This window comes from Trachinotus anak, unplaced genomic scaffold (genome assembly GCF_046630095.1).
Source record: "Trachinotus anak isolate AG129_WGS33_773 ecotype Australia unplaced genomic scaffold, CSIRO_AGI_Tana_v1 ptg000019l, whole genome shotgun sequence".
In the NCBI taxonomy this organism is placed as follows: Eukaryota; Metazoa; Chordata; class Actinopteri; order Carangiformes; family Carangidae; genus Trachinotus; species Trachinotus anak.
Window position 1 is genome coordinate 4531104 of NW_027273870.1, and position 25950 is coordinate 4557053.

Sequence of the window (25950 nt, forward strand, 5' to 3'; positions counted from 1 at the left end):
CTGTCAGAGGGAAGGAAGGTGAACATTTACACAGACTCAGCCTACGTAGTAGGAGCAGTACATGTTGAGCTCAGCCAATGGATCAGAGCAGGGTTTTTGACATCAACCCAGTCACCTATCAAGCATGAGAAAGAAATGAAAGAACTAGCAGAAGCGCTAATGAAACCAACAGCAGTGGCGGTAATAAAATGCAAGGGACATGATAGGTCAAACAGGCCGGTAGCCAGAGGGAATGAGGAAGCGGACAAGGCAGCCAAAAGGAAAGCAGGGTATCAGCCTCAATACCAGATGATGCAGGCAGAAAAAACCATTCATGACTTGTTACCTGAGTGTAATGTAAATATGTTAATAGCAGAACAAAGACTGGCCTCTCCCTATGATATATCAATATGGGTTGAGAGGGGAGCGGTGAAACAAGATGAGCTGTGGAGAGCACCGGACGGACGTCCAGTGTGGCCTCCAGGTTTGGTGAAATCGGTATTGACAGAAGCTCATGGGTTAACACACTGTGGTAAGAGACAGATGAAAAGACACCTCTGTCATTGGTGGCATCCATATCTGCCAGCAATGATTGAAACTCACGTGACAGAGTGTTCAATCTGCAATGTATATAATGTAAAAAGTACTGTTAAACCTCACGAAGGAAAATTTCCGTTGCCCAAACTTCCGGGTCAGGAGATAGTGATTGACTATACTGACATGGTAAAAAGAGAAAGAGTTTACAGGTATCTTCTGGTGGCGGTGGATGCATACACCGGTTGGCCAGAAGCTGTACCAACAAAAAACGAGGATGCAAAATCGGTAATCAAATTTTTGATAAATCAATACATTCCATTTCATGGTTTTCCCAGAAGAATCAGATCTGATAATGGCACACATTTCAGAAACAAAGATCTACGGGAAGTAGAAAAGATACTCGGATTGAAACATGCCTTTGGAACAGTGTATCATCCTCAATCTCAAGGAAAAGTGGAAAGAATGAATAGAAACATAAAAGAAAAGTTGCTCAGACTAAACTAAATTGGGTAGATGCACTGCCATTGGTATTGATGAGTATCAGGAGCACAGTGAACAGCATGACAGGTTTCACACCTTTTGAACTCTTCACAGGACAACAGTTCCCAGGGCCAGGAGCCAGCCTGATGGTGGGGAATTCAAGCCCAGTAAGCTATAAACCTTACTATGAACAACTAACGGCTATTGTCTCAGCTTTCTCCACCCAGGTTCACGGTGAGCGAGAGGAAGGCAAAGACACTACTCCACCAGTGACTGAGTGGGTTCTCCTGAAAGCCATCAAGAGGAAGTGGTCGGAGCCAAGGTGGACTGGACCCTACAAGGTGGTGGAAAGAACATCACATGCTGTCAGACTCCAAGGTAAAGGGGAGACGTGGTTTCATTGGAGTAGGTGTACTCCAGCTGAACCCCCAAGGAGATCCCGGAGAAACATCAGACAGTCATTAAAAGACACACAGCAGGCAGATCCAGAAGAGACCACGGATTAGACTCTGTGACCATAAAAAACAAAACAAAAAACATTCATATATCCAGCTTATGGCCAGTTGCATAGTGGGCTTAAAAGTGTTTTTATATACTCTGAGGTGTTTGAATGAACTCCAGTGAATAGGGTGTGAGGGTTTTAAGTGCTCTCTGGAGAAAGGGTTTCTCTTAGATACAGAGGTTAAGATTTAGTCCTGGAGTAGGAAGTTTTTAGTATCTTAATTTTATATTTTGTATTTTCTCTCGTATTATCTTGTTTAGGAAAACAATAGAATGAAATTTGTGCCAACCATGACGCCTTCATCTAACAGATGGCACAGGCTGGTTGTTTTCTGTGTGATTTCTCTTTTGATTGTCGTACCAGTTTTGATTGGGGAAAAGACTGCTCTAACAGAGGGAGATCACGGACACCAGGTACAAGTAAGCCTAGCATCACAAAAACCCACCAATCGCACAAAGAGAGTTCTGACTAACTAGAATGGTAAGACAACTGATTTGTGTTTGCAGCAATATGGGGGTATGGAGTTGAATTATACCAAAGGGATAACGTGGACAATACTGAATCATAACTGACAAGTTTGATGTGTGCAAGAGTGCACAGAGGTTTCTGTCATTATTAATAGTTTTGTGCTGGTTTCAGAAAATTTTACAATCTAGAATGCATAGCCAGGGCTTGACGGTGTACATCACTTCAATTAGAAAGCACAGATGGAAAGAATGCCAGCTGACTTGGAATGGCTGCAGCAGTGTCGTGCTGTGACTTTTACTGGCTCATTGTCCACACTGTAGTTGGGAAGCACAGGGGAGATGCAGGAACTTGGGTCTTGAGGAGTTGAAGCTGTAGTTTGCGCTGTACATTCACATGTATACTGCTAACTAGCTAGCATCAGTTTCCAGCATCACCGCTCTCTCTCTCTCTCTCTTCCTTTCTCGCCCACTATGCATACAACCTACATACTGAGCTATTCCTGAAAGGAGCTGGTTGACTCCTGTAACAATACTCTGTCTCAATCGTCTCAGACTTACTGCAGATCTTGCACAGAGATGATAAATGACTGTAATTTTCTCGATTACTTTATCTCTCTACACTTAATGCACAAGTATGGTTTCCACACATGTCTATGCATGCATATAAGGCTGCACAATCATCATGGTCTCAGAACAGTAGACGCAACAGTCATCTTGTAAAGATCTTAGGATTATCCACAATTGGCATATGCAAACCCCCCAAAAAGGCTGCTGTCCTCTCCGCTTGCCAAGCTCAAGCCCTCATCAATGGGACACGAAAATTACAGAAATGACAGATACAATGGTTGGATGTCAAGCTAGCTTGCCGAGACAATTCCCTTCTGCCACCACAGAGGGCAGTTACAGTGATGAATGCAAACAGGCATCAGATCCTTTATGGGACAGAGAGTTGTTCTGAGGTCAGGCGCAAAGAGAGATATCACTTCTAGTTTAAGCTTTAACTGGGCAAACAATGCTTGCCTTGCCACTGCTGTAAAGACATATACCAGTATAAAGGAAAGGTCATTAGTAAAAGCTGCTTGCTGTTGTGGATGACGGGTGCTGGTAAGAGCATACATACATTAATAGTTTTAGTATTTTTACTGTGTGACTACATGTCAGCTGTTTGAAGAATAAATTTGAAACAAAAACTAAAACCACATAAAGTACTTTGTGAGATTTTATAGACATTCTTATGTTTGCTTGCTGTCATAATTTCAAGTGACAAAGATATTACAGTACACAGATGTGCTGTGTGCACTGTGCAGTGTACCTGCTCCAAGCAGGCAGGCAGCTTATAGCACGAAACCAGGACAAGTCTTGGATTGAGATTGTTATTTGATAGTGTGTTGCTGCACTGACCAAGGCACCCTCTACTGAGCCACATCTCCCATTGCTTTACTGCAAGTTACAAAAAGAGGCAAGGGATAAACTTGCTGTGCCTCAGCGACATGTCACTCCCCTAGCACAAAGCTGCACTCCAAGCTGTGCACCTGCATGAAAACAGGACCCTGTGTTGTAGGATGTTTCACTATAATTTGAGCTCTGTATGTTGTGCTGAGCTGTGCATTTACCAGCTTCTGCACATTGTGTGTGGATTCTCACCTCAGTTCTTTTCGTGGCATAGTGGTTAGCTTTGCTGAAGCTGATCAGAATAGGTTTTGACCTTATTGGAAGCTTAAGGTTAACATCCACATTGTAGTCTTGTTCATTAGCTTTGGTCCAATACTCAGCTATTGCCTGGTATACCATTATGGTAGCCTGGAGGGAGAAACAAAAACAATCAGGAGGAGAAAGCAAAACTCATGGAATTGATCAGTAGATTAAAAGTTACTGCTAGCAGTAACTAGTACTGTGAGAAAGAGAAAAAGAGAGAGACTCGTACTTGAGTGGATCCATAGCCTCCGCCACTTTTCTGCTGTTGGTTAAACCATCTGACAACAGGTCTGGCTTCGTCAAGGGCCTTTAAAAATGAAGGTCAGTTGGCAGTTAAAGGGCTATACAGGCCTTCACTAGATATTTCTAAAGGAAAGTGGCTCTTGTTATCAACCATCAATCCTTTCTCTGAGGTAGCATGAATTATGAATTTAATGAATTGTATTTTTGCCACATGATGATATGCTGGCCAGATACACATAAGTGGGACGTGCTTACCTTGACCTTGACCAGGGCCAGTAGAGCATAAGCTGTTGCCTCAAGTGTGAAAAGATGTGAGTCATGTACAGGCCAGTGGTTTAAATCTGAAGAAGACAGACATCTTTATATTTCACAATCTTTGTTGATTTTCAACTTCCAAAACTACAAATTTAAAGTCAATAAAGCAAGAAGAAACCAGTCATTGCAATGTTATCCACACACACACAGTAATCAGAGAGTGCAAGCAGAATATTCATTAAGCTCTGCATCTTTGGATGTGTAAAAAGTCTACATCTTATTAGCTTTTCAATAGACTTCACTGTGTCTCAGCATGTTTAAGAATATTGTTCTGTCACAAAACCTGGGGAGATAAATTTGGACAGGATCTGGCGGTTGAGTCTGTTTTCATTGGCCAGGGCATACGATGCCATTGCAGCAGCATAAGAATTGGTGATGCTCTGAAGACGTCCTTCTAGGTATGTGACTGCTTTGGTTATACGGCCTTGCAGACCCTGGACAGAGGGAAAAGACAGACATACAGATAGCTTCGTGAAGGGGCTAAGTGAAAGTATCTCAAATCACCATCTGCCATCATGCATTCACATGGAAATATAAAATGACAACAGCTGCAAATAGGTGTGAAATTAATTTCTGGCACCAAAGGTAATTTCAGACAGTAAGCGGATGGCATGGCGGCCTCCATTGTCTACAGTAAAGTCAATGCCAGCAGCAATGGCAATGACATGGAGGGCAGCTGAGTACATAAGGCTATGAGCCACTGCCATTGTTGTTCATGGATGGTTCAACTTCTTGCCACTATGGAATGCCTTGTCACCATGGCAACCACAGAAACTAGAAACAGGAAGCTGATTTCACAGGTAGCTGAGTTATCTGAATGACACAAGCCTTCATCAGCACAGAACAGACAGTTCAGTGAACAGCAGCAACATCAGCCTCGAGATCTGATCATATGGTCTGAGACAATAAATAAAAACTAATCATGAAAACCTGCTGGCTTGTTTTCTCTAATTTAGGCAACAATCCATCTTTAGCTGTGTTTAGCTGCACGATGAGATTAAACTAGGTAGATAGTGGACAGCAGCAGCCTGTGCTGTACAGAATATTAAGATCAGAGATCAGGCATTATGCCCTGTTGAAAAACAGAGCATAAAGAACACAGATGGGCAACTGCCCAGTCACATCTGTGTTTTCTATTTTAAATCAACTGCACTTCGCTTCATTCAAATTTGGACTATGGTGATTTCAGGCCTTTGATGTTTCCACAGATTTTGTCACCCTACAACATCTGCTTACTTTAAGTGATAATCTTTGCTGTTCATTCGGGCCTTTTAAGGGTTATTTCCGAAGGTGATTTCAGTGTAAGCAATGGAGGAAAGAATCCACAGTCCTTGTTCTGTGCAAAAATTTACTCAAAAGTTTATCTAAGCTTTTATAATGTCAATCAAATCAAATGTGTATCTTACAAAGTTATAGTCTGGTCTAATGTGGACTAAAAAGGCTGTAACTTTGGAAGATACACATTTCATTTATTTAAGTCAGGCTGCTAAAGCTGCAAAGGTAAAGGTTTTTTGTACACAACAAGGATTTTGTCCACCATCACTTACATTGTAAGTTCTTTAGGAAGAACACAGAAACAAAATAAATAGAAGAAATTAATCTTATTCGGATTCTTTTTTTCCGAGAAAATAGCCACAGGAAAAATGGGCAGGAATTCCCTGTTCTGAGAAAAACTGTGACTGGCTAGATTGTATTATTTCACTAATTACTGTAGAGACTGAGTCAAGAAGTCATTTCGACCATGTTGAATGGTGGACATACATGTTTTTAGGGAGGTAGCAGAGCAGCTGTGAAAAAAGAGGCAGAAATCACAAAAGAGAGAAAGAAAGAGGGGAGAGAAAAGTAAACTGAAGGTAGGTGAGATACGCACAGGAATAGTGGATTCACATAGTCTGCGTGACTCCTGCAAGGTGATGAGGCAGAAGGCCGTCATGGAGACATCTGTATCTTTACCACGCACATCACCCTACACACACACACACACACACAAACACGTCAGCACCGTCATTATCATGACTATCATCAGTATTTAACAGCTGTTTGTTCAAACACATTCATAGTCACCAAGGGGAAGAATTGATCAATTACTCTGTGTACGCACAATCATCTGTGACATGATGATTTGTCCAATGTCTCTAAACATGCCGTCGTCTCGCTGTGTGTTAATCACAAACTGGACGGCCTCACAGATTATTTTCCTGTCTATCCGCACCAGATCATGGGCCATGGAAAACACCTTGGCAACGTACGCTGTCAGCCTTAGAGAGAGTACAGGACAGGGTACAACAGTTTTTTATTTCAATTCACTTTAGTTAAATAACCTGTACATGAACTACAACTAATAACTTCTCAATTACTAAGAAGTTAAATGAGGAAAATTTATACTCCTGTACAAAATATGGGTAGAAGTCATGCAGGGTTGGATGATTCACCAGGTGCTGCTGGGATAACTCTCGAACACACAAAAAGATCCATCATCTTTACGGTAGAAAAGCTCGTTGTTGTAGCCTGGACACAAAACACATAAACTTTTTTCTCACTTTCCTGAATCTCATTCACTGAAAGCCAATTTGAGGAGTGCAGTTAAATTTGGCTCCTCAGTTAAGCAAAAACTTTTGGTATCTTTGGTATTATGTGTGTGTGTGCGTGCGTGTGCATGTGTGTGCGTGTGTGCGCGCGTATGAGAGCCTACCAGTCCTGATGTGTTTGAGGGCTTCATCTCGTTTCTGAAAGCCCACAGTTTCCCACTGGTTGGTTTTGTCCAAATATGTGGTTGCAATGACAGGCAGGGTCATGTGCATCATGTTCTGCTCTCCACAGCCTGATGGCTGGTAGATCAGACTCCCCATTGATGTCCCACCAATGGCGTTCTCCACCAGTTCACCTAACTGCTCTCTCCCTGTATGGACACACAGGAAAAATTCCAGAATCAACAGGGAGCAACAAAAAAGAAAAGGTCCCTCTCAACCTGGTGTGGTGGTCATTTCAGTCATGAAGAACAACTGTTAACAATGCAGAGTTAATTGTCCAGGTATTGTAGCAAATATCATGCCTAACTAAAATATCCAGTATACATCTCACCTGACACAGAGATCTGTGTGCTAGGAAGCATGCCCGGAACCAGATCTCTCATAGGAATTCTGCTGTTCATAATTTCCTCATGTCTGCCACCTATGAGAAAAAAATACAAGTAGGGGTATTGTCAATAAAGAAAATAGATTTAAATTTTGGTGTGTTCACTTCAGTCCTTAAATAGTAAACTCACCTCTCCTAGCAGGGTCGAAGGTTACGCTCATTACAGATTTGGTCAATATGCCTTCAGGCTGGAAAAACAACAATTACACCTATTTGTAATCAGTACTATTTTCAAGCAAACCTTTTATAGCACTGTATTCTTGCAGGTTTAATATCTCCATCACAACAGCAGAACTATGTTAATATGGTGTACCAAGCTCGAGCCTTTTTCTCTTACCACCACCTGCAGCTTCTTAAGCACTCCATCGCCGATGTCCCTGCCTTGAACAGCTGCTTTGACCTCAATATCGAGTAGGCCTGTCTTCATGGGAATAAGGACGAAGGGTACAGATTGTGTACTTCTGGCTCTAATTCTGATCACCTGACGATACCGCCCATGCCCAGAGGCTCCACTGCAAATATGCACGTTCTCAATCAGATCCACACGCACCTTGAAAAAGAGAAAAGTTGGGAGGAGACTGAGAAAATGTTACTCATGCCTTTTTAAGCAGAGAAAGACCTCTTCACAGAGCTGATGAAATATGATGAGATTTCTGCGGGTTGATACACAGTCTTTTGGCATTTTAATTTCCTGCACTTTGATTGAATCTCTGGTGAGATTTGAAAATGGCTCACAGCAGATAGCTGGTTCAAACCAGAGGAGCACGCCACCTACAGGGGTTTATACATTTATTTTTTTGAAAATCATGTTAAAATTTATATTAATTTAAAAAAAAAGTAAAATATCTGTTTTAAATCAGAGGAAAATATAAGTCCAGGCAAGTTATATCAGCAAACATTCAGTTCAAGTTAACTTTCTGCAGAGTCAGGGTGTTTATGTGCAAATGTGTGTGCAACAGTGGTGTGCCACCAGAGCAAGCAAGGCAAGCAGTGCATGCCCAGTTAAAGCTGAAAATAGACTTCAATTAGAACGATACTGAAATGGAAGTGATATATCTCCTTACATCTGATCTCAGAACAGCTTTCTGTCCCATTACAGATCTGATGCCTGTTTGCATTTTATCATGTAATTTACTGCAGCAGGGTATTGTCTCATTGTCTCATTGTCTTGATGGGTGATTAGCCATAGCCAAAGTTTGCTTTTCAAAAGCTCGTGTGTGGAAAATAAACCTGTGCATTAAGTGATAAGAAGCAGGTAAGCAGGCAAGTAAACGAGCAAATTACACTGATTTATCATCTCTGTGCAAGATCTGTTATAAGTTTGAGAAGTTTGAGACAGAATATTGTTACAGGAGTAGAGCAGCTCCTTTTAGGAATAGATCATCAGTACATAGGTTGTATGCATAGCTGGCGAAAGAGAGAGAGAGACAGAGAGAGAGTTAGTTAGTTAGTTAGAAGTTAGCAGTGAAACTGTGAACATACAGTGTGTCAGTCTGGACAATATGAGCCAAAAAAAGTTAACAACACTGAAGCAGGTAGATGCAGGATTCTGCAGTCAGTGGTGTTTGTCATTGTCAGTTAATGGCAAATATCGGTAAATATTGTTCCTCTTTATTTCACATTTGTTATGTTTACTATCTTCATATATTACTATCATGGCCATCTGACATAAAATGTCCCCACCAAAGATAAAAACTAAACTAACACCCTTGCTGTCATCTCTTCCCTTTGGATTAAACTTGATGACTGCAAAGTAATTTTCTTCCTACTATGTAGGCACACACTAACACACCAAAGGTGTACGTCATGGAGACCTGATAGTGTTAGACTATAGCTCAATGTTTAACCTCCATTAACAGTGACAGTGTCCACATGGCCCCACTTCAATCCTAAGTAACCATGAAAACCAAGATCGTATAGATAAGGATACAGGGAAAGGCTAACTCAGAGAAGACTGCCCAGGTCCAGACAGTTCCAGTTCCAGATAACGCTGATGTGTCAGTAAGACAACAGAGCATAACAACACGAGTTTATGTTTAGGTTTAAGGGACCAATGGAGTCTTTGCACACATAGGTGAAGACTACTTTGGGTGTGGTACAAGTAATCTGTGATGTAATCATGTAATGCCTTGGCTATACACACCCTGTTGGACAGGGCATAGGCAGGGACTGGTGTGGCATTGCTCTGATTCACTTATTGACATATTAATGTACCAGGAGACATCTCAAACCTCCTGGCGAACTTTTTTCTTCAGCTCAAAAGACTTTCCATCACAACGACTGAACTGACGAACCCCTACTAAGTTGAAAGCGTTCTGACTTAAATCATTGGAAAAGAATAGCTCAGACTTACGACGGAAGTCACAGATCTGTAGTTGTGGATGATTGCCTTAATTTCCACCTGCTCTCCACGGACAACAGAGTACGGCAGATGGAGCTTAATGAAAAAGTCCTTCCGTGCAATTACTGATAATGGATTGGCCACACAGATACCTTGAAGATGAGAGGAGACACAAATATGGGATGAAAGAGAGCAAGAGGAAAGAAGGGGTCATGATTTTAAGATACGAGGGGATATGGAAATTCTCACTATAATCTCTTGAAAGGCCGATGCCGATGAACTGCCAGGTTGTGATCGTGTCTTTCAAAGGGAATTCTTTTGTTGTGAATGATGTGGTGGCACTGAAATACACAAGAAAACAGTGTTCATTTCAGAGGCAAAAATATTTACATTTTAGAGATATATCTTTAATGAAGTTGTCAACTCACAAGTAATAGATTATCTAAATGTAGACACACATAGGGCTGTCAGCATTAACGTGTTAATTGCGATGAGATTAAGGACAGAGCGTAACGTGTTTTTTTTAAAAATCATGTTAATCGCGTTCTGCCAAAGATTCTTTATTTTACACCGTCACTGCTGCTGTTGCTACTATTTTGACCCTTTGAGGCACCCTTACTTGTTGTCAAGCTGCCACAGACACTTCCTACAAAAATTTTACATGGCGGAGGAAGATACAAGTCATGTTTTGTCTTGGCGATAGTTCTGGCCTGCATAAAGGGGCGTGTCAGGAGACCAAACATGTTTAAATCCAATGTCCAATCATAATTACACGTCAGACAAGCTAATATTAGCTTCTAGCTCAGACAGACTGATGTATTGTCCAAGCAAGAGAAAACAGTTCTGAAATGAGAAATTATAGAATTTTAATAATGTGATAAAACATGCGATTAATCACAATAAAATTCAGCGATTAATCGCGATTAAGAAAAAATTAATAATTTGACAGTCCTAGTATGTAAACAGCAGCAGCAGTAGCAGCCAGTGTTAGCATGACTTTCAGTTAAGCGGTTTGGCAGCAGGCATAACAGAGAAAGGGTGAGCAGAGCACTGAAATATGCCGCCGTGATTTAAAAGGTACATTGGACAGCTTCAGTTAGAAGACTAAGCCATGTGAGTGGCTGCCCTCACTGCCTCACAGGCATCACTTCATTTATCAGTATATTTTTTGTGTGTCAAAGTAACAGTTGCCTCACCAGTTAGGTTCAGGGCAAGCAGGCAGTTTGATACTTGTCCAATGCCAACTTTCAGGGAACTTGGAACGAGAAACAACTTCATTGATGTTGAAGTCTGTGCTGTCATCTTCCTCACCTAAAGTGTCATTGAAAAAAGTTAGTATTTCTCTCTGTGTGGCAATTTCCTAGCTAACAATCTGACCACTGAATGTTGCCAGCGCTGCCTTTCCCTCCCTCCCTTCCCCCCGTCTCTTACTGCGGGCCAGAATGAGGCTGTCTTCCTTCGCCTCAGCTTGCTGCTTTTCTATCTCCTTGCAGCACTGCAGGAAGGCTGCAACACATGCGGCACCATCCATGATGTACTCACTGCGCCTCTCACAGGTGTACGAGACGGGGGTTTCCCTCATGCCATCCAAACAACAGTTACGTTGCTTTTTATCTGCAAATTGACTCACTTGAAAGGGGAAAGGGTTGTGAAGAGACAAAAGTGACAGATTAGAAAGTTATGGTTTTTGTAGATGCAAATACAAACGCATTGTCAGAGAGAAAAAAAATCTAAATAGAAAATTTCATTTTATGTGGCACCTTGAATATTTAACTGGCTTTGTATTATGCCCATGATTGTTCTGGGTCGTCCAGGCAGCGGGTTTTAACTGTGAGGCCTGGAGAGATGTGAGAAAATAAACTGCCTAAAGTGAAAGGGAGAGGCGCATTCAGGTGTTGTGACAACACATGAAAGTTAGTTATGTCAGTGTGGCCCACTTTTCTGCATTAAAATGTCCTCAAATGACTAGACCTATGTTATATGTTTTTTTTTTTTACTTTTTTACTTACATTATCCCAAATGTTTCCAGCGATTCTCAAAGCTAGAGAAATTTGTGATTTTAATCATGGTAACAGTCTGTTTCATTTGGTCACCTGTCAATTACGTAATATCCCCTACGTGCATGCGTCTGTGTTGCAGTTCCAAAGACATCCTGTCTCCACCGAACTGTGTTGCTGAATTACAGATTTTTAAAGTGAAACTGCTTTATTCTGTGTTTCTACCAGTTTTAATCCTCTGTTAAGTACTTTTGTGTCAGCAAAGAAAGAAATGTGTAGGAGATATAGCTCTTTTAACACACTTAACACGCTGAAAGTGTATGGGTTCAAATGAGTAATTAGACAGCTACACATGAAGTCCAGCAAATTCATTTATAATATTTTGTGGAAAATCCTGCGATCAATGACTGCCTGCAACCACTTCAAGCTCTTGCTTGTTGTGGGGTCTCTCTGCCTTGACTTGAGACTTCAAAATCTTAGTTCACTAACCAACAGGAGGAAGTTATGGTGTGTTGCCTCAGATTGCCAATAAAAATGCAATTTCATTGTGCGCCCTAACAATGGAGAACCCAGAATCTTATTTCTTATGCAGCTCTTTGAGTCTCCTTGTGGATGCTGAAACACTGATATACTATGCTATCCTGCATATGTGTTAAATAATTCAGCAGGGGGTTCATCACCATGATGATCTAACCACTGTCTAGCTGTGTGTTAAGGCACAACTGTTAGACACATGCTGAATGCTCTCTTCTACCAATGATAATTTCAATATGGGAAATGTTTATGTTAGTTTTTCTCTGTTTTTTAATTTATAAAGAATCAGTACATGTCAGCCTTACATGGATACCCTGCAATATTAAGGGTTCACAGATCCTTGGTTGTGAAACTGTGACATCATCTTTAAAAACAATATGGAAACAGATTTTTTACATGACGTTTCTAAATTACCACTTTATGATTCTTACATAGGCTAGTCTGGGAATCCAGTGACGTGGTAGCTCGTTTTCGTCTGGTGGGAGCCGTACATTTCAATTCTGGAAATGGAAAACATATCTTAAACAGATCCCAACATGTGTTGAGCTGTATATGAGAAACTTGATGGAGAATCATAGACATGGTTAAGACTGACTGACTGACCTACGCTAATAATTCGCTGGAGCATATTATTAGCTGAGTTCAAGGCATTCTATATAATAATATATATATAATATATAATATATATAAGATGAACAAATCCTTAATGGTTTATAATCATTTGTCTAATTGTAAATGCTCAATTTGAAAGTGAATGTGGTTTTGAAAGTTAAGAATAGTTTGTCTTGACATTAAACTACTGAACAAGATTGAAATATTTTGCTCTGACTGTGTTTTATTAAATGGAAAATAAACCTGAAACACTCTGAAGATTGACTGATTTGGGTTTTCTCTCTCTATGAAATGAAAAGAAGGCACTAAGCAGTAAAATAAATTCCTGTCTAGAATCAGACAAGCAGAACAAGGGAAAGGAATGAAACTTTAAGTGAAGAAGCGTCACCTTGTCTGTAGGCGGTCCCAAATTCCATATTGGTCATAAACACCAACCCAGCATCGTAAAACACACCCATGCTGTCCTTCCCTCCACCTGGTGTGCAGCCTGTATCGTGCTTCTCCACTATGCTCCATACCTGAGTGGGGTGGAAGTCACACACACAAATAAAAACAAACTGTCACAACCCACCTCTTAAGTGACTATTTGGAGTCTTATCACCTGCTACCACAAGGATGGAACTGGTGTGAGGTCACAGTGACCTTGATATTTGGCTTTTGACCACCAAAACCTAATCAACCTAACTGTGCTAAAACGAAATTCTTTCAAGGTGTTCCTGAGATAGTGCATACAAGAGAGTCAGCCGGACGACTCAATAATACAGTGGACGAGCTTGCAAGCAAGATCCACAGCGAGTGCTGCTGAAAATGCATGTGCAATATCCCAGAGTCACAATAGTAATAATTATTATTTGAAAAAAAAAAAAGAAAACACACAGAAATAAACAAATATAAATTAAATAATTATGGATTACATGCTGTGGATTCTCCAAAATGCATCTGTGTGATAAGTTTTGTGTTGATGTGCGAGAATTAAATTTTACAGTAAGAACTTAAATTCAATTCACTCAATGGAAAAGAAATAATAATTAAAAAATAAATAAATAAATAAAAATTAAAAACCTGTTGTACCTGGTCCTGGCTGCGGTTTGAGGTAGGGTGTGATATCCACAGTCCCTCACCAAGTGACATGACAAACATAATGAATATGATGTCTTTCATACAGCAGCCTCAGGCCACTCTCCTTCAAGATCCACAATCCACCTTGAAACAAACATCTACCACCAATGTCTAGAACTGTAGGAGCATCAAATACAATCTGTGTGTGATGGTGTGGTGCGTTCCATCTATGGCACAAGTCACACCGGGAGGACTGCTGATTGCCGTGAAGCTGCTTTATCTCTTTGTAGTTGGTGAATGTCTAAAGGGAATCATATGAATTGCCCTATGATGTGGGGTCTACAGAGAACATTTATTGAATGGATCGGCCTCCAGACGGCTGAGACACCTCCAAGCTGTTAGCATTGCAAAGTTGCATTTCCTGTTGCCAAAAAGCGCAGTGTTGTGAGGTGACCACAGCCCATTTATTTATTTCTTTGTGATTTGGTCTTAGTGACTTAGGAATCCTCTGGACTACTTCTAATTTCTCCTTAGGTGCTACTTTTAGCGCTAAGTGGCTTTGTGAATTACTCTCAGTCCTAAAGTTAGGACTGAGTTTCTCCTAAATCTGCAAGTTAGGAGCTACTTTTAGCTTTAAGATGCTTCGTGAATATGGGCCCTGATGGATAATGAGCTGGTGTTTTGAATAGTTTTAATAGCACTCCATGATAGCCCAGTAGTTACCATATGAACCCACTCACAGGCCAGGCTTATAAGGTGAGTAGATTCTGAGGGACTGTGGACGCACTGCTTGACTTCCACCGGCCACTAGATGGACAGCCAGTGAGGAGCGATTCAAATCAGAATCAGATGGTGGACACGCGTGTAGTGCAACTCAGCAGTTGCAATTTACATCATCAAGTTTTTAAATGCTTTAAAAAATCTTAAAAATACGACAGAGAACTTGCCTTCTTCTGGGTGAGGCGGTACTTGTTGTTCAAGACGAAGACACCTTTGTCAACTGCCACCAGTGCCACTGTGGCTTCTGGATCCCCAGTGATCTTAAGCTGAAAATTAGCAGCAGGGTCAAAGGATAGACGAGTAGAATCCTTTGGCTCCAGTGTCAACTAAGGGACGGGAAAGGACAAGCTGATTTGTATGTTAAAACAACTGAATAAAAACCACAAATGCGTCCAGACTTGTGCCTAGAAAAATACAATTAACTTGATCAGTTTGTGCGTGGATCTTTTGCATTCTGCTACATCAGTGCTGTGTCTCACCGAGCCCATGCAGGAGTCCTCAACATCCACCCAAATAGAGTCTGATACCACTTCATTGTCATCTGTATGGTAATAGGCTATGATGCGGAAAGATGGCATCATGTCTTTGGTGACTTCAACTGTTTTGGATATCACCAATTCACCTGTTTTCCTGTAACGGCCATATTTCACCAGTTGGCCTCTGCTCAAGATCTTGGGAAACACAGATTTACACATCAGCCATTATCCAACATGTGTATATACCACACAGGTTGTGAGAAGCAACACAAACACTAAAGCATGTCCACAAATGCACACATGTACAGGTTCCAAAAAATCGCTTACCAGGTATGTGATGTCATTTTGTACACTTTGCTGCTTGTTGTAGTTGAAGTTGACTTTCAGGTTATCTCCTAATTTTGTCTCAGCCTTACCAATCCCTGCAATAATGGTATTTAACATTTAGGTCTTGCTAAACATCCAAGAGGTCCTATGCAAGGTAGTTAGGCAAAGCTGCCACCTGCATCACTGTCACCACCATCACCATGTTACCATCTGATGTTATTTAAGGCGGTTCCTTACCTACGTGGATGTAACTTTTGCTTTTGGTGGTATATGGGAGGGCTGTCATTTCAGCTGATGCTTGGGTGACATCGGGAGCATTAGTCCTTGCCTACAATTAAACGTGCAGGTTATCATGTCCACACTTTTATATATACTCATATATAAAGTGATATATTCAAAATATATTCAAATAGAGAAACCCAGAAATCTTCCACTTACAACACATATCAACAATACATACAACATACTTTTTTTTTTTTTAAACATCTGATAAAATCACCAAACACACAGTGTAAAGATAGACTGTGACGCACAGCCTCTGTCTGGGATCCACAACAGTTTCCAGCTACTGTTTTTCCTCAAATAGTGAACAGAGCCTTAATTTACGTCAACTATAGTAGGTGACGGGTCTTTATAAGAGGCAGGCCTTTTTCTTTAATCCCCCTGTTTCATATGAATAATTGGTTATGCCTCTATTTTTAGTGCATAGCCTCATTTTCATTCACTCCCATTTGCCGCGTTAAACATTACATTAACATTACATGTTAATACAAACTCAACACTTCCTGTAATCATTTAATATCAAAAGCCCTCTAGCATTTTGGTGGCTACAAGCCATTCATTTCTTAACAGGGCTTTTATTGCTGTGCAGCAGTAAGCGTAATGTCAAATTTCCATTTTTTATTTTTATTTTTTTTTACGTGCTTTTCAGATCTGTTAGTTTCTTTAGCAGTTACTGATGACTTCTCTCTCCCGCTCTCTCTGCTCAGTGCGTCTTATGTTAATTTATTTCTCTGCCTCCTTTATCAATGATACATATAATGAAAGTAGTATATTTGCCCTAATTGAGGTGAGGCTCATTGAATTAGAAGTGCTCCTCCACTTCCCTGCAGTTCCCAAGCAGCTAGGAAACCTGGCTTGACTGCGTATGGTCAATGTAATTGAGGTTGTAATTGAAAGCATTTGTAATCATCTGACAGGATATCATCATATTAGCATTTTACCTAATGTCAGCCAGGTTCAGCCCTTTATCTGTTTGCCTCTCTCCTGTGCTCAGCTGTACAGTATATCAATACAGCCGGATTTCTAATAAAGCTGTTCTCATTTACATGTTTTTCTGTCCGTGTTGTCACACAATGGAACAAGTTAGTAATAGTGGCCAGGCTGTTCACAGGCAAATTTCCCTGCTTCGGTCAGCACGCAATTCTGCTCCTCTGCTCTTTTGTAATTACAATAGAATTTATGTCATTAATTTATAATATATAGCTTTTTATGTGTTCCTCTATTCTGTAGGAGTCTCTAAATCTAGTGACAAATGTATTCAGTGGGCTGTAAACAGCCCTAATACGGACTGTGCCAATGATCAATGGTGTCGATCGATCATTGAACTCAGTTAAAGATATTTGAATTTATAGGGCTGGCCCCACTGTTGCAGTCCAGCCAAAAAGAGGCAGAAATGGCAAAAGAGAGAAATAAAGAGGGGAAGGGAAAAAATACAATGTATGGAGGAAAAAAGGCAACAATTTCAGACACTTACAGAAATTTCCAGTTGTGGAAGTTCGGGGTGTGTATTGATGGAAAGCCTCGCCATGCCGTTTTCTCCGGTGCTGCCAACAACCTGGCCTGGATTCGCCACCACTGGAACACGTATTGCTGGACTCCCATCAGGATTCAAAACTTCAACCTGACATTAAAGACAGAGACAATGAAACAGTCAGAGAACATAGATACTTATATATATCTGATATAGTTTTTTTGCTTCAACTGTAAGAGAAGTTCTGGTTTTCTCATGAATCACCAGCAAAGATTAAAAATTGCTGTAATAACTGAAGTTCGGGTTAGGGTTAGCATTAATCCTTTCTTATTTTAATTTAATTTTGAAGACGAGTATCATTTTGAAAATGATGCCATATAAATATGCCATATAAATAAAATCTGTAGCATGAACATGTTATTTTCAAAAAATGAAGATATATTTGTTATTTTAGGTCATAGGTAGCACTGGTAAAATTATTTGTTTTTAGGATGAGAGAATTTCATCACCACTAAAGCTTGGGGCTGTAGCATATTTTAACTGACCGTTCATATAAGAAATGTTTACCAGCCAAAAAAAAAGCCTATCTATCTAAAAGCGAGGGTTATGAGGGTAAGCACACCACTCTCCTCTCCTCTTCCTCTTACTTGCTTCCTCTGGTGTCTCCCCTCTGGCAGGTTCATATTAGGGGAAACCCCATGAGAATGACAACCAATTAAAAATGACAAATGATAACCATGACAATATCTTAATTTCATTTTTCATACATGTCAATGTGTACATTACCACAACATCGAAATCCATTCCTGGTTTGAAATATTTGGATGTTCTTGTGAACTGTATGGTGTAGGGTGATGTGACAATCTGGATATTTCTCAACTCTGCCTCCACCATTTCACCACCTTTGCAAAGATATAGACAAATATACTGTATATATATATTTTAACACATACATATAATATATGAGTGGTGTACTGTCAGGACAAGCAAGGCAAGCAGTGCTCGTCAAGTTAAAGTAAAAATAGACTTCAATTAGAACGATACAGAGGTTGAGGCTATCGTTTCGTCACTTTTGTCTGACCGTGTCCTGTTGACCAAGGCTGGCATTTGGCCAAGCAGAGAGAACAGCAGCTTAATTTGAAGGTTTGCACAGATGCATTTACAGTAGGATAATCCTGGGATCTTTGACTGGTGATTAGCTACAGCCAAAGTGTCCCAGGTAGGGCTGGGCAATAAATCGAATTAATTCGATTAATTTGAGTTTTTGTCTATAAACAATTTGAAAAATGCTTAAATCACAAAATCGAGATTAATGCTTCCTCTGTCACTTATGAGCCAGTGCGAGTAATTCTCTGGATTTCCCAGACACACCTATATGTCTGAGCTCCTCTGGGTAAACGAACAAGAAATGTGAGCCACGGCAGCTGCAAAAGACGACGGACTAATACCGAAAGAAGGTTATCATGTTACTTCAGTCATATGGACATGGATCGGTTTTGCAAGGTCTGACCTGGAACAGACCACCCTGCTGTGCAGAGTTTGTAAAAGCGCTGTTAAAACAAAAAGTTGCAGCACAACAAACCTATTCCAACACCTGAGACAAAAGCATCCAGTGGGATGGGAGCAATGTTTTCTCTTGAGTTCATGTAGGCAGAACAAAATGGATTTAAAATCGTGACTCGTCCAGAACACGGAAAAAATGTATAAATTTATTTATAAATTGATTTAGTTTTTTAACCATATCGCCCAGCCTTAGTCCCAGGCAAGCCTCTATTGTTCCGAGATCAGTTATGATTATGCACACAGACATGTGGAAACTAAACTTGTGTATTAGGCATTAACTGGCAGCAGTAGCGAGTAAATGAGCAAATTACACAAATTTATCGTCCGTGCAAAATCTGCTGTAAGTTTGTTTTGCTTGTGCCTCCCAACCACAGTCCAGACGATGAGCCTGGAAAAGCTAACAGAGGCTGTAAAATGCAGGATTCTACATTGTCATTGGAGTGTGACATTGTGAGTTAATGCTAAATATTTTGAAGATTACCATGGAAGTGATTTTCAGATATTTTTCACCTATATTTATCTATTTGATATGTTTACTGTGAGTTCAGAAAAAGGGGGTCTGCTTGTCTGTAAAACTGACTGCACACCACTTATGTATATACAAATGATATGTTCTTTGAGCCTGCTAAATCAGTGTCACAAATGACCAAACAGCCTGAGCATGTGACCACACACAGATAAACACACAGTCTCTCTTTCTTACCGCTTTCTGTCAGCACGCTGACGGCTACAAATATGGAACTCTTCACCAGGTTGTTAATGTCGAAGTGCTGCGTGATGTGCTCCTTCATCAGTGTGACCTCTGCCTCACCGCTCTCGACCTAATGTGACACAATGTAAAAATTAGACTTGAAATACAGTAAGTGGGAAGTTGGCAGGTGCTGAGATGTAGCTGTAGCAAACAATGGACTAAATGCGCACCGACACTCTCTGAAGGGAGCTTGGAAAGCTCTTCTTTTGACCCCCCTGCACAACCCCAAACACCGCGTAAGCTGTCCCCTCCACTTCTTCACCAAACAGATACCTAAAACCACAAGAGAAGAGACTTGTTAAGGCACGCAATGAAGTAAAACAAAACAATCAAAATGCAAATGCTCAAAATGTAGCAAAATGTAGTCTTTTGTGTACAGCTGCTATTCCAGAAGAGGCAATACTCTTACCAAAGCTGGGCCCTCAGCAAATCACCTGACAGTGAGCAGAGTAGTAGTAGTAAGGACTGAAAATGTTAGTGGAGGAGGTGGGGTATGTTACCATGGAGTGGTTATATATTGATTCTCATCCACTCAGGTTTTTATTTTCTGGAAGGCTTGTTCTGTGTTAATTTTTCGACCCCTTATTCCAATCTATCCGAATATGGCTGTAGGTGAGTGCTTTGTAGACGCAAACCTCTGGTAGAAGCTGTCATTGGTAATCCATAGGATTTTTTATCAATCAGGCAGTTTATACATTTAACTTGATAGTAGATTTGACAATAGACAATCTGATAGCTGACTTAGACAAGAAAAAAAAAAACCCTTCACATACTTAGCTTCAATGCTGATGGTAAGCTGTTTACTGTCCACATGAAAGAAGGATTTTGAAGACGTCAATTTCACCTCAAAACTGGGCAGGACTGAAAAATTAAATGCACTTTATTGTGTATCCAACATCAGGTAAAAAAATAATAAATAAATAATGAGTGAATGCTTTATAGGTTTTACAGTAAATAACAGTTCAGATGAAAAGAGACTCACCATATTCTTTGACCTCGAATTCGGCAGAGTAGCTGTACTGTGGGCTGCTGGGGAACTTGGCCACCACTTTCCAGACTCCGAGACTACACGCATACACACACACACACACACACACACACAAATCAAAGACTGTGTTGTGATTTCAGCAGTATTACAAACTGAGCACTCAGCACTCACACCACAAAGGACCACAGACCCTCTGAGACAGATTATGTTTCTTACTTTGTCTCTCACATTTGGGTCAGGACCCAAAATGAAGGCTGTCGACTGTAAGTGCTCCTCTGCTACCCTGCAGTTAACCTCAGTAGACTGTGGCTCGGCACTTTGCTGAGCAGTGGTGGAAGCACCATCACTTAGGGCTGGCCCCTATGTTGCAGTCCAGCCAAAGATCAAGAACACCATGTGACTTCTACTGCCCCACAAAGGCAGTAACTACAGGAACACTGGTTTAAATCCTTCAGGTTGGCCAGGTCAAAGTTCATTAAGTGTGTCATTGCATTTACCACAAAGACTGGAAACAGCCTGCCCGGCTCGCTCACAACACAAAATACGCCTAAAGCTCACTCATTTGAATATATATTATGCTTCCAGTGCTCTTGCTTGGACCACACCCATCTTTAAACTCTGCCTTCATTTTGATCCTGAGTACAACGTACACACCTGTAAAGTTCCCAAGGACCACAGACTGACAAGGAGAAAACAATACCAGCCATGCCGTTGCAGCTGGTAAATATACTATGTGCTTGTCAGCAAATTGAATTCACCTGATCAGCATCATAATATAAGTTATGTATAGAAATGCAAATATTACAAACTTAGAATGAATACTCACCTGACAAGGTCGCTAAGTTGGTACTCTCCAGCATAGATCCCTGATTCCAGAGATACTGGATTACTGGGAGATAAAGTGATGCCTTCAGGAGTCTAAATATAAACAACATTGACCAACCATTAACAATGCACCATTCAAATAGGAATTCTAATCTAGTGCACTTTTGTCAAATTCAGTGAGTATCTCCTCATGGTCTGCTAGCTGTCTGTTCTGTGCATGCTGAAAAAAAAATCAGGTGTTCCTACACAACCCTGACTCTGTAAGTGGGAAACAAACGAAGAGACATGGACTTATCACAGAAGTGATAAGGAGAAGGCGCAGTCTAGCTCTCAGTCACTGCCAGGCTGTATGGAGTTCTGGATGGGTCTGACTGGGACAGCAGATTAGAGACTGGAGTGCATGGAAGAATAAGTCAAAATTTTTTTGTTCCGTTTGCTAAAGTTTGTGAATCTCTAACCCCAATTGGTTGGTTTGCAAGCAAGTACCGTTGTCACCGTTGTTACCGTTGTGTGTTCAGCGATGTTAAATTACTTGCCCAAGGACGTTTGCTTACTTATAAGTTTGGCAAAATGTGTTGCTGTCTGCACCTGGTGTCCTGGCCATGGGACACTTTCCTTCTTTCCGTATGTTAGTTTGTTGTCTTGTTGTTTGCTCTATATCAGTGGTTCTTTTTTGGGCCAGCACCCTCTATCCATTATCCAGGTCCCTTACTGCTCCCATCAAATAAAATGACAGCTAATTGTCTTCCCTAGATATTAATGTTGATAACTACTCTGTATAATTATGATTTGTATAATAAAGATTATTATTCTTATCATTATTCATATACAGTTATTGATATTCTTGGCTGCCCCAGCCAGAGGTGCAGAAAGTAGCCTGGTCCTTATACTGGATTTCAAGCAGATGCTCTTAGATAGCGGGCTTGCATTTGGTCATGTCCGGCTGAAAGGGCTGCACTGCCCGGATGGGAACATAGAGGTTCAGAAGATCCTTGAAGTGGATTTCATTGTCATTGTATTTATTTTCACTGTGAGTGGTGGGATGGCTGTCACTAGAGACCACATGAAACCTAAAATACTACTGCTGAAACAAGGTTCACTGAGTGTGCTTTTGTCATTTTTGAAGAACGTAAGAGACTAAGGTTAAAGTGGGTAAATGATCTGCCATCAATCAGTTACTTTTGATTTTGTGCTTTAGTTGAAATACTGTACCACAATTTCAATGGTAATGGAAGCATCAGCTTGGGTTGTGTCATGTCTGTCCACGGGCTTCATGCGGGGTGTCACTGCAAAAATCCTGTAAAAAACTGACAGGAGGAGAAAGAGGTTCATGTTATAAATATAAATAAATAAATGGCGTGACATATTTTCTAATGTACTATCAACTACCTTATGTAGAGATGTTCTTACAGACATGTTTGTGTGTCTTAGCACTGATGTAGAACTGGACTCACCTTTACTGTTGGGGGTGTAAAGGGTCTTGTCAGTCTGGATGAAGATGTAGCCGGACTGGAAGGACACTAAGACGACTTTCTCCAGCAGTTCGCCAGGGAACTGAGCTTGCAGGTAGACATACTGCTTCCTGTCGGGATCCTTGCTGAAGGAATCAGTGGGGATCTGAAACCAGTATGAAGAGACAAGGTGAGGGCGAGAGATGTGTGAGGAACAGAACAGGAGTATGATGTTTACAGACATTATAGATGTTCACAGTGGCATATTTGTTAGTATGTCTACATTACTGTGATTTGTCCAAAGTCCTGGAAATCTTTCTCCTTATTAAGAATCACAGATACTCTTGCCAGCGTGTTGCCTCTGGTTGGATGGCTCAGCACTGAAATATGGACGAGGAGGTTCTCATTAGTGCAGCCCTGACACTCCACAAAGACGTTTTCTGCTGTTCCCACACGCAACACATTGGGGGCAGACATTATCTTCCTGCAGAAAAATGCCAAAGATAAAATATACAGACACTTAAGAATACATTCACTTGGAATGTCGTCACAATAGAGCAAGGAGAAGCCCATACGTCCCATTATGAGAATAAAAATAATTGTAAATGATTATTTATTATTACTATTGTACATATATTATTATTGTACATTGAGTCTGGACTTTATACACAATAAGTGATCCATTAATTACCTTGATTTAGATCCAGCACAGAATCAATAAGACATGACAACATTATCTTGTACTCTGTTTGCTTTGCTTTGTCTTGTGTAATGCTTCCCTGTGCAAACTCCACAGCACCTTGACTTCTCTGACATAGCAAACTGGACTGCAGCTCTTCATTATGTGAGACATAGATGATATGGAACTAAACTGAATGAATGTTCTTGATTTTCACTCCTGACACTGTATCAATCAAAGCCTTTAATTACAAAAGCAGGTGATACCTGGCCTTATCGTTGCTCCCATTACAGTTTTTTTCTCAACTACTTTTGTACTTTTACTGAAACACTGTTACAAAATGACAACATTAGGTATTTATGTATAAAATGCCATAACTCAAATACATTAAAGCTGTGTTTCAAAAATAAATAGCTTAATCAATAACTGCATTGCTGTAAACAAAGAGACTGTGTCAATATGACTGCATTCACCTAAATTGCTTCTGAATTTTGCTTGTCCCTGACACTTGATTTGACCTCACTACAAGTCAGGAGTCAATTCAGCAAATGCTAGTTTCACTAAAAACACTGTTCCATATTTAGAAGTTATGACACTGACAATACAAAATGCTTTGATCAGTGGTGGAAATGTGTTTGAGAAGTGATATTTAATGCAGCTGTGAATTTGGTAATGTGATGGGATCAATTCCTCCTGATTAGATATTATGACAATCTCAGATATTTTAAATAAATAAAATAAACATTTATCTTTGAAAGGTCATTTGATATTTTGCATGTGAGGATATACACCAACGAGCCTGATGAGAAGCACAGAGACGCAGTAATCCACTTTTGTCCCAAAGACTCACTCAGTGGATCTGGGTCATTTGACTTATATACATATAAGCAGTAAGAAATACATTTAAGGTTACTTATTGTATACTTATAATATTCAAAAAAATGTTTTAGGAGTTATTGTAATTTCAGTAGTATACCAGAGAAACTGCAAAAACAAACATTTCATCAGTAATGATGAGCACTGACATTTCAGCTCTATGAAATTCTGAAACAATATACAACATGTAGAAGGGTGTATGAAGGCAGATCTACTTACAGTGGATTAGCCAGAGAACACTGAAAGGAAAAGGCAAGAAAAGCCAGCAGCCACAGCTGGGTCTCACACATCCTCCTGTCTGATCCCATATCTGCTGTGACTGTTAACTCCCGTTCTGCAAAACTCGCCTTTTATCCACTCACCTCTCTCCTTGTGCACCTCCTTGTGCTCAGTATCAAATACATCAAATATGGCTTCATGAAATAAATAACTATGTGAATAAATGCAGACAAAATATATAATGCAACCAATTATTAGCTAAAACGGTGCATTTTCACAAAATGTAGTATTAAGAAAAGATCATGCATAATTGGGCTGCTCTGACCAAAGTGTGAGTTATTTTTGTTTGTTGAAAGTTCTGCTTTAAACTGTTGTGTTAATCTGTTGGGAGTTGTTATATGGTTACACACTATACAGTCTTCTGGCTCTGACATAATTATGCATGAGGGTAGGCAAAGTGATTCAACTAATCTGTAAAAATGCCTCTATTGCACTTTACAACTTTAATCAGCCATTTTATTGTTAACAGAGTACAACCCTTTAACCTTTTAAGCAGGTTAGCCATTCAAGTCAAAGCGTGCCAACTCTGTGACACTTTCCAACCACAAATAATCACAGAATGCCTGGAATGGCCATTATGGCTACACCTACATAGGGATATACATACACGGCAAATTGCAAGCCTGGAATGAAACTGGAAAACGAAAATTTCAGTTTCATGATGCATACAATTCAACTAACTGGCTATACTGTTGAAAATCTGTAATGACATCAAAATCTGTAATGAGGTAAAAGGATGTTTGTACTGTGATTTAGAAATTATACATTTTGAAATATTAGTTTGGTGAAATTGACTCGAGAGTTGCTTGCTTTGATTAAAATAGAAAAGTCCAGAAGTACTTCACCACCAGGGACCCAACGCGATTGTTTAAGTAGTTACACTTGCAAGCCCCTCTGCAGGAATTACATAAGGAAATAAATAAGGGGCTTCCCTGATTTGCTATTAGTAATAGTCATAATGATAATTATTTATGAGCTCTTGAAAAGGTTAGTAAAGGGCCTTGATTTTTTTATTTGACAAAAAACAATGAGAAAAGCTAAATAACCAATAATATGTACATCTGGTAAAGAGAGGCGAGACAAGAAGCGTTTGTAGTGTAAACATAAATTGAGACTTCTCCTCCTCTTACTGGCATGTGTGTTTACTCAGGACATCTGTTTATCTTGGCTGTGTTGGCCAAATAAGCTTTTACAGCGGTACTTGATGTATGGACTTTACCCACCTGTTTTTGACGCTGTTTTTCAGAGACTCTCACTATGTTTGACTGGATTGGTACTTGCTGAAATAAATAGTGTGTTTAGTCCA

At 40.2% G+C, this 25950-nt stretch overlaps 1 protein-coding gene across 1 annotated transcript in view; it reads right to left on the reverse strand.

Annotated features, from left to right (window-relative positions):
* Positions 1–24726, reverse strand: part of LOC139636193 (complement C3-like) — a 40662-nt gene extending 15936 nt beyond the window's left edge. Inside the window, exons 1-32 of the mRNA XM_071504024.1 lie at positions 24585–24726; positions 23099–23294; positions 22814–22976; positions 22572–22666; positions 21361–21452; positions 20529–20611; positions 20320–20407; positions 19717–19819; positions 19499–19616; positions 18019–18134; positions 17236–17382; positions 15717–15807; positions 15480–15574; positions 15156–15347; positions 14844–15002; positions 13226–13355; positions 12657–12725; positions 11126–11323; positions 10891–11005; positions 9944–10035; positions 9707–9846; positions 7691–7903; positions 7484–7541; positions 7300–7389; positions 6911–7117; positions 6651–6726; positions 6320–6476; positions 6089–6184; positions 4502–4652; positions 4159–4244; positions 3890–3967; positions 3610–3765 (exon numbers count right to left, since the gene is read on the reverse strand). Of these exons, the coding sequence (XP_071360125.1) occupies positions 3610–3765; positions 3890–3967; positions 4159–4244; positions 4502–4652; positions 6089–6184; positions 6320–6476; positions 6651–6726; positions 6911–7117; positions 7300–7389; positions 7484–7541; positions 7691–7903; positions 9707–9846; positions 9944–10035; positions 10891–11005; positions 11126–11323; positions 12657–12725; positions 13226–13355; positions 14844–15002; positions 15156–15347; positions 15480–15574; positions 15717–15807; positions 17236–17382; positions 18019–18134; positions 19499–19616; positions 19717–19819; positions 20320–20407; positions 20529–20611; positions 21361–21452; positions 22572–22666; positions 22814–22976; positions 23099–23294; positions 24585–24673 (3939 nt within the window). The 5' untranslated portion in view covers positions 24674–24726. The remainder of the gene's footprint in view (positions 1–3609; positions 3766–3889; positions 3968–4158; positions 4245–4501; positions 4653–6088; positions 6185–6319; positions 6477–6650; positions 6727–6910; positions 7118–7299; positions 7390–7483; positions 7542–7690; positions 7904–9706; positions 9847–9943; positions 10036–10890; positions 11006–11125; positions 11324–12656; positions 12726–13225; positions 13356–14843; positions 15003–15155; positions 15348–15479; positions 15575–15716; positions 15808–17235; positions 17383–18018; positions 18135–19498; positions 19617–19716; positions 19820–20319; positions 20408–20528; positions 20612–21360; positions 21453–22571; positions 22667–22813; positions 22977–23098; positions 23295–24584) is intronic.
* Between the last annotated feature and the right edge of the window lie 1224 nt (positions 24727–25950).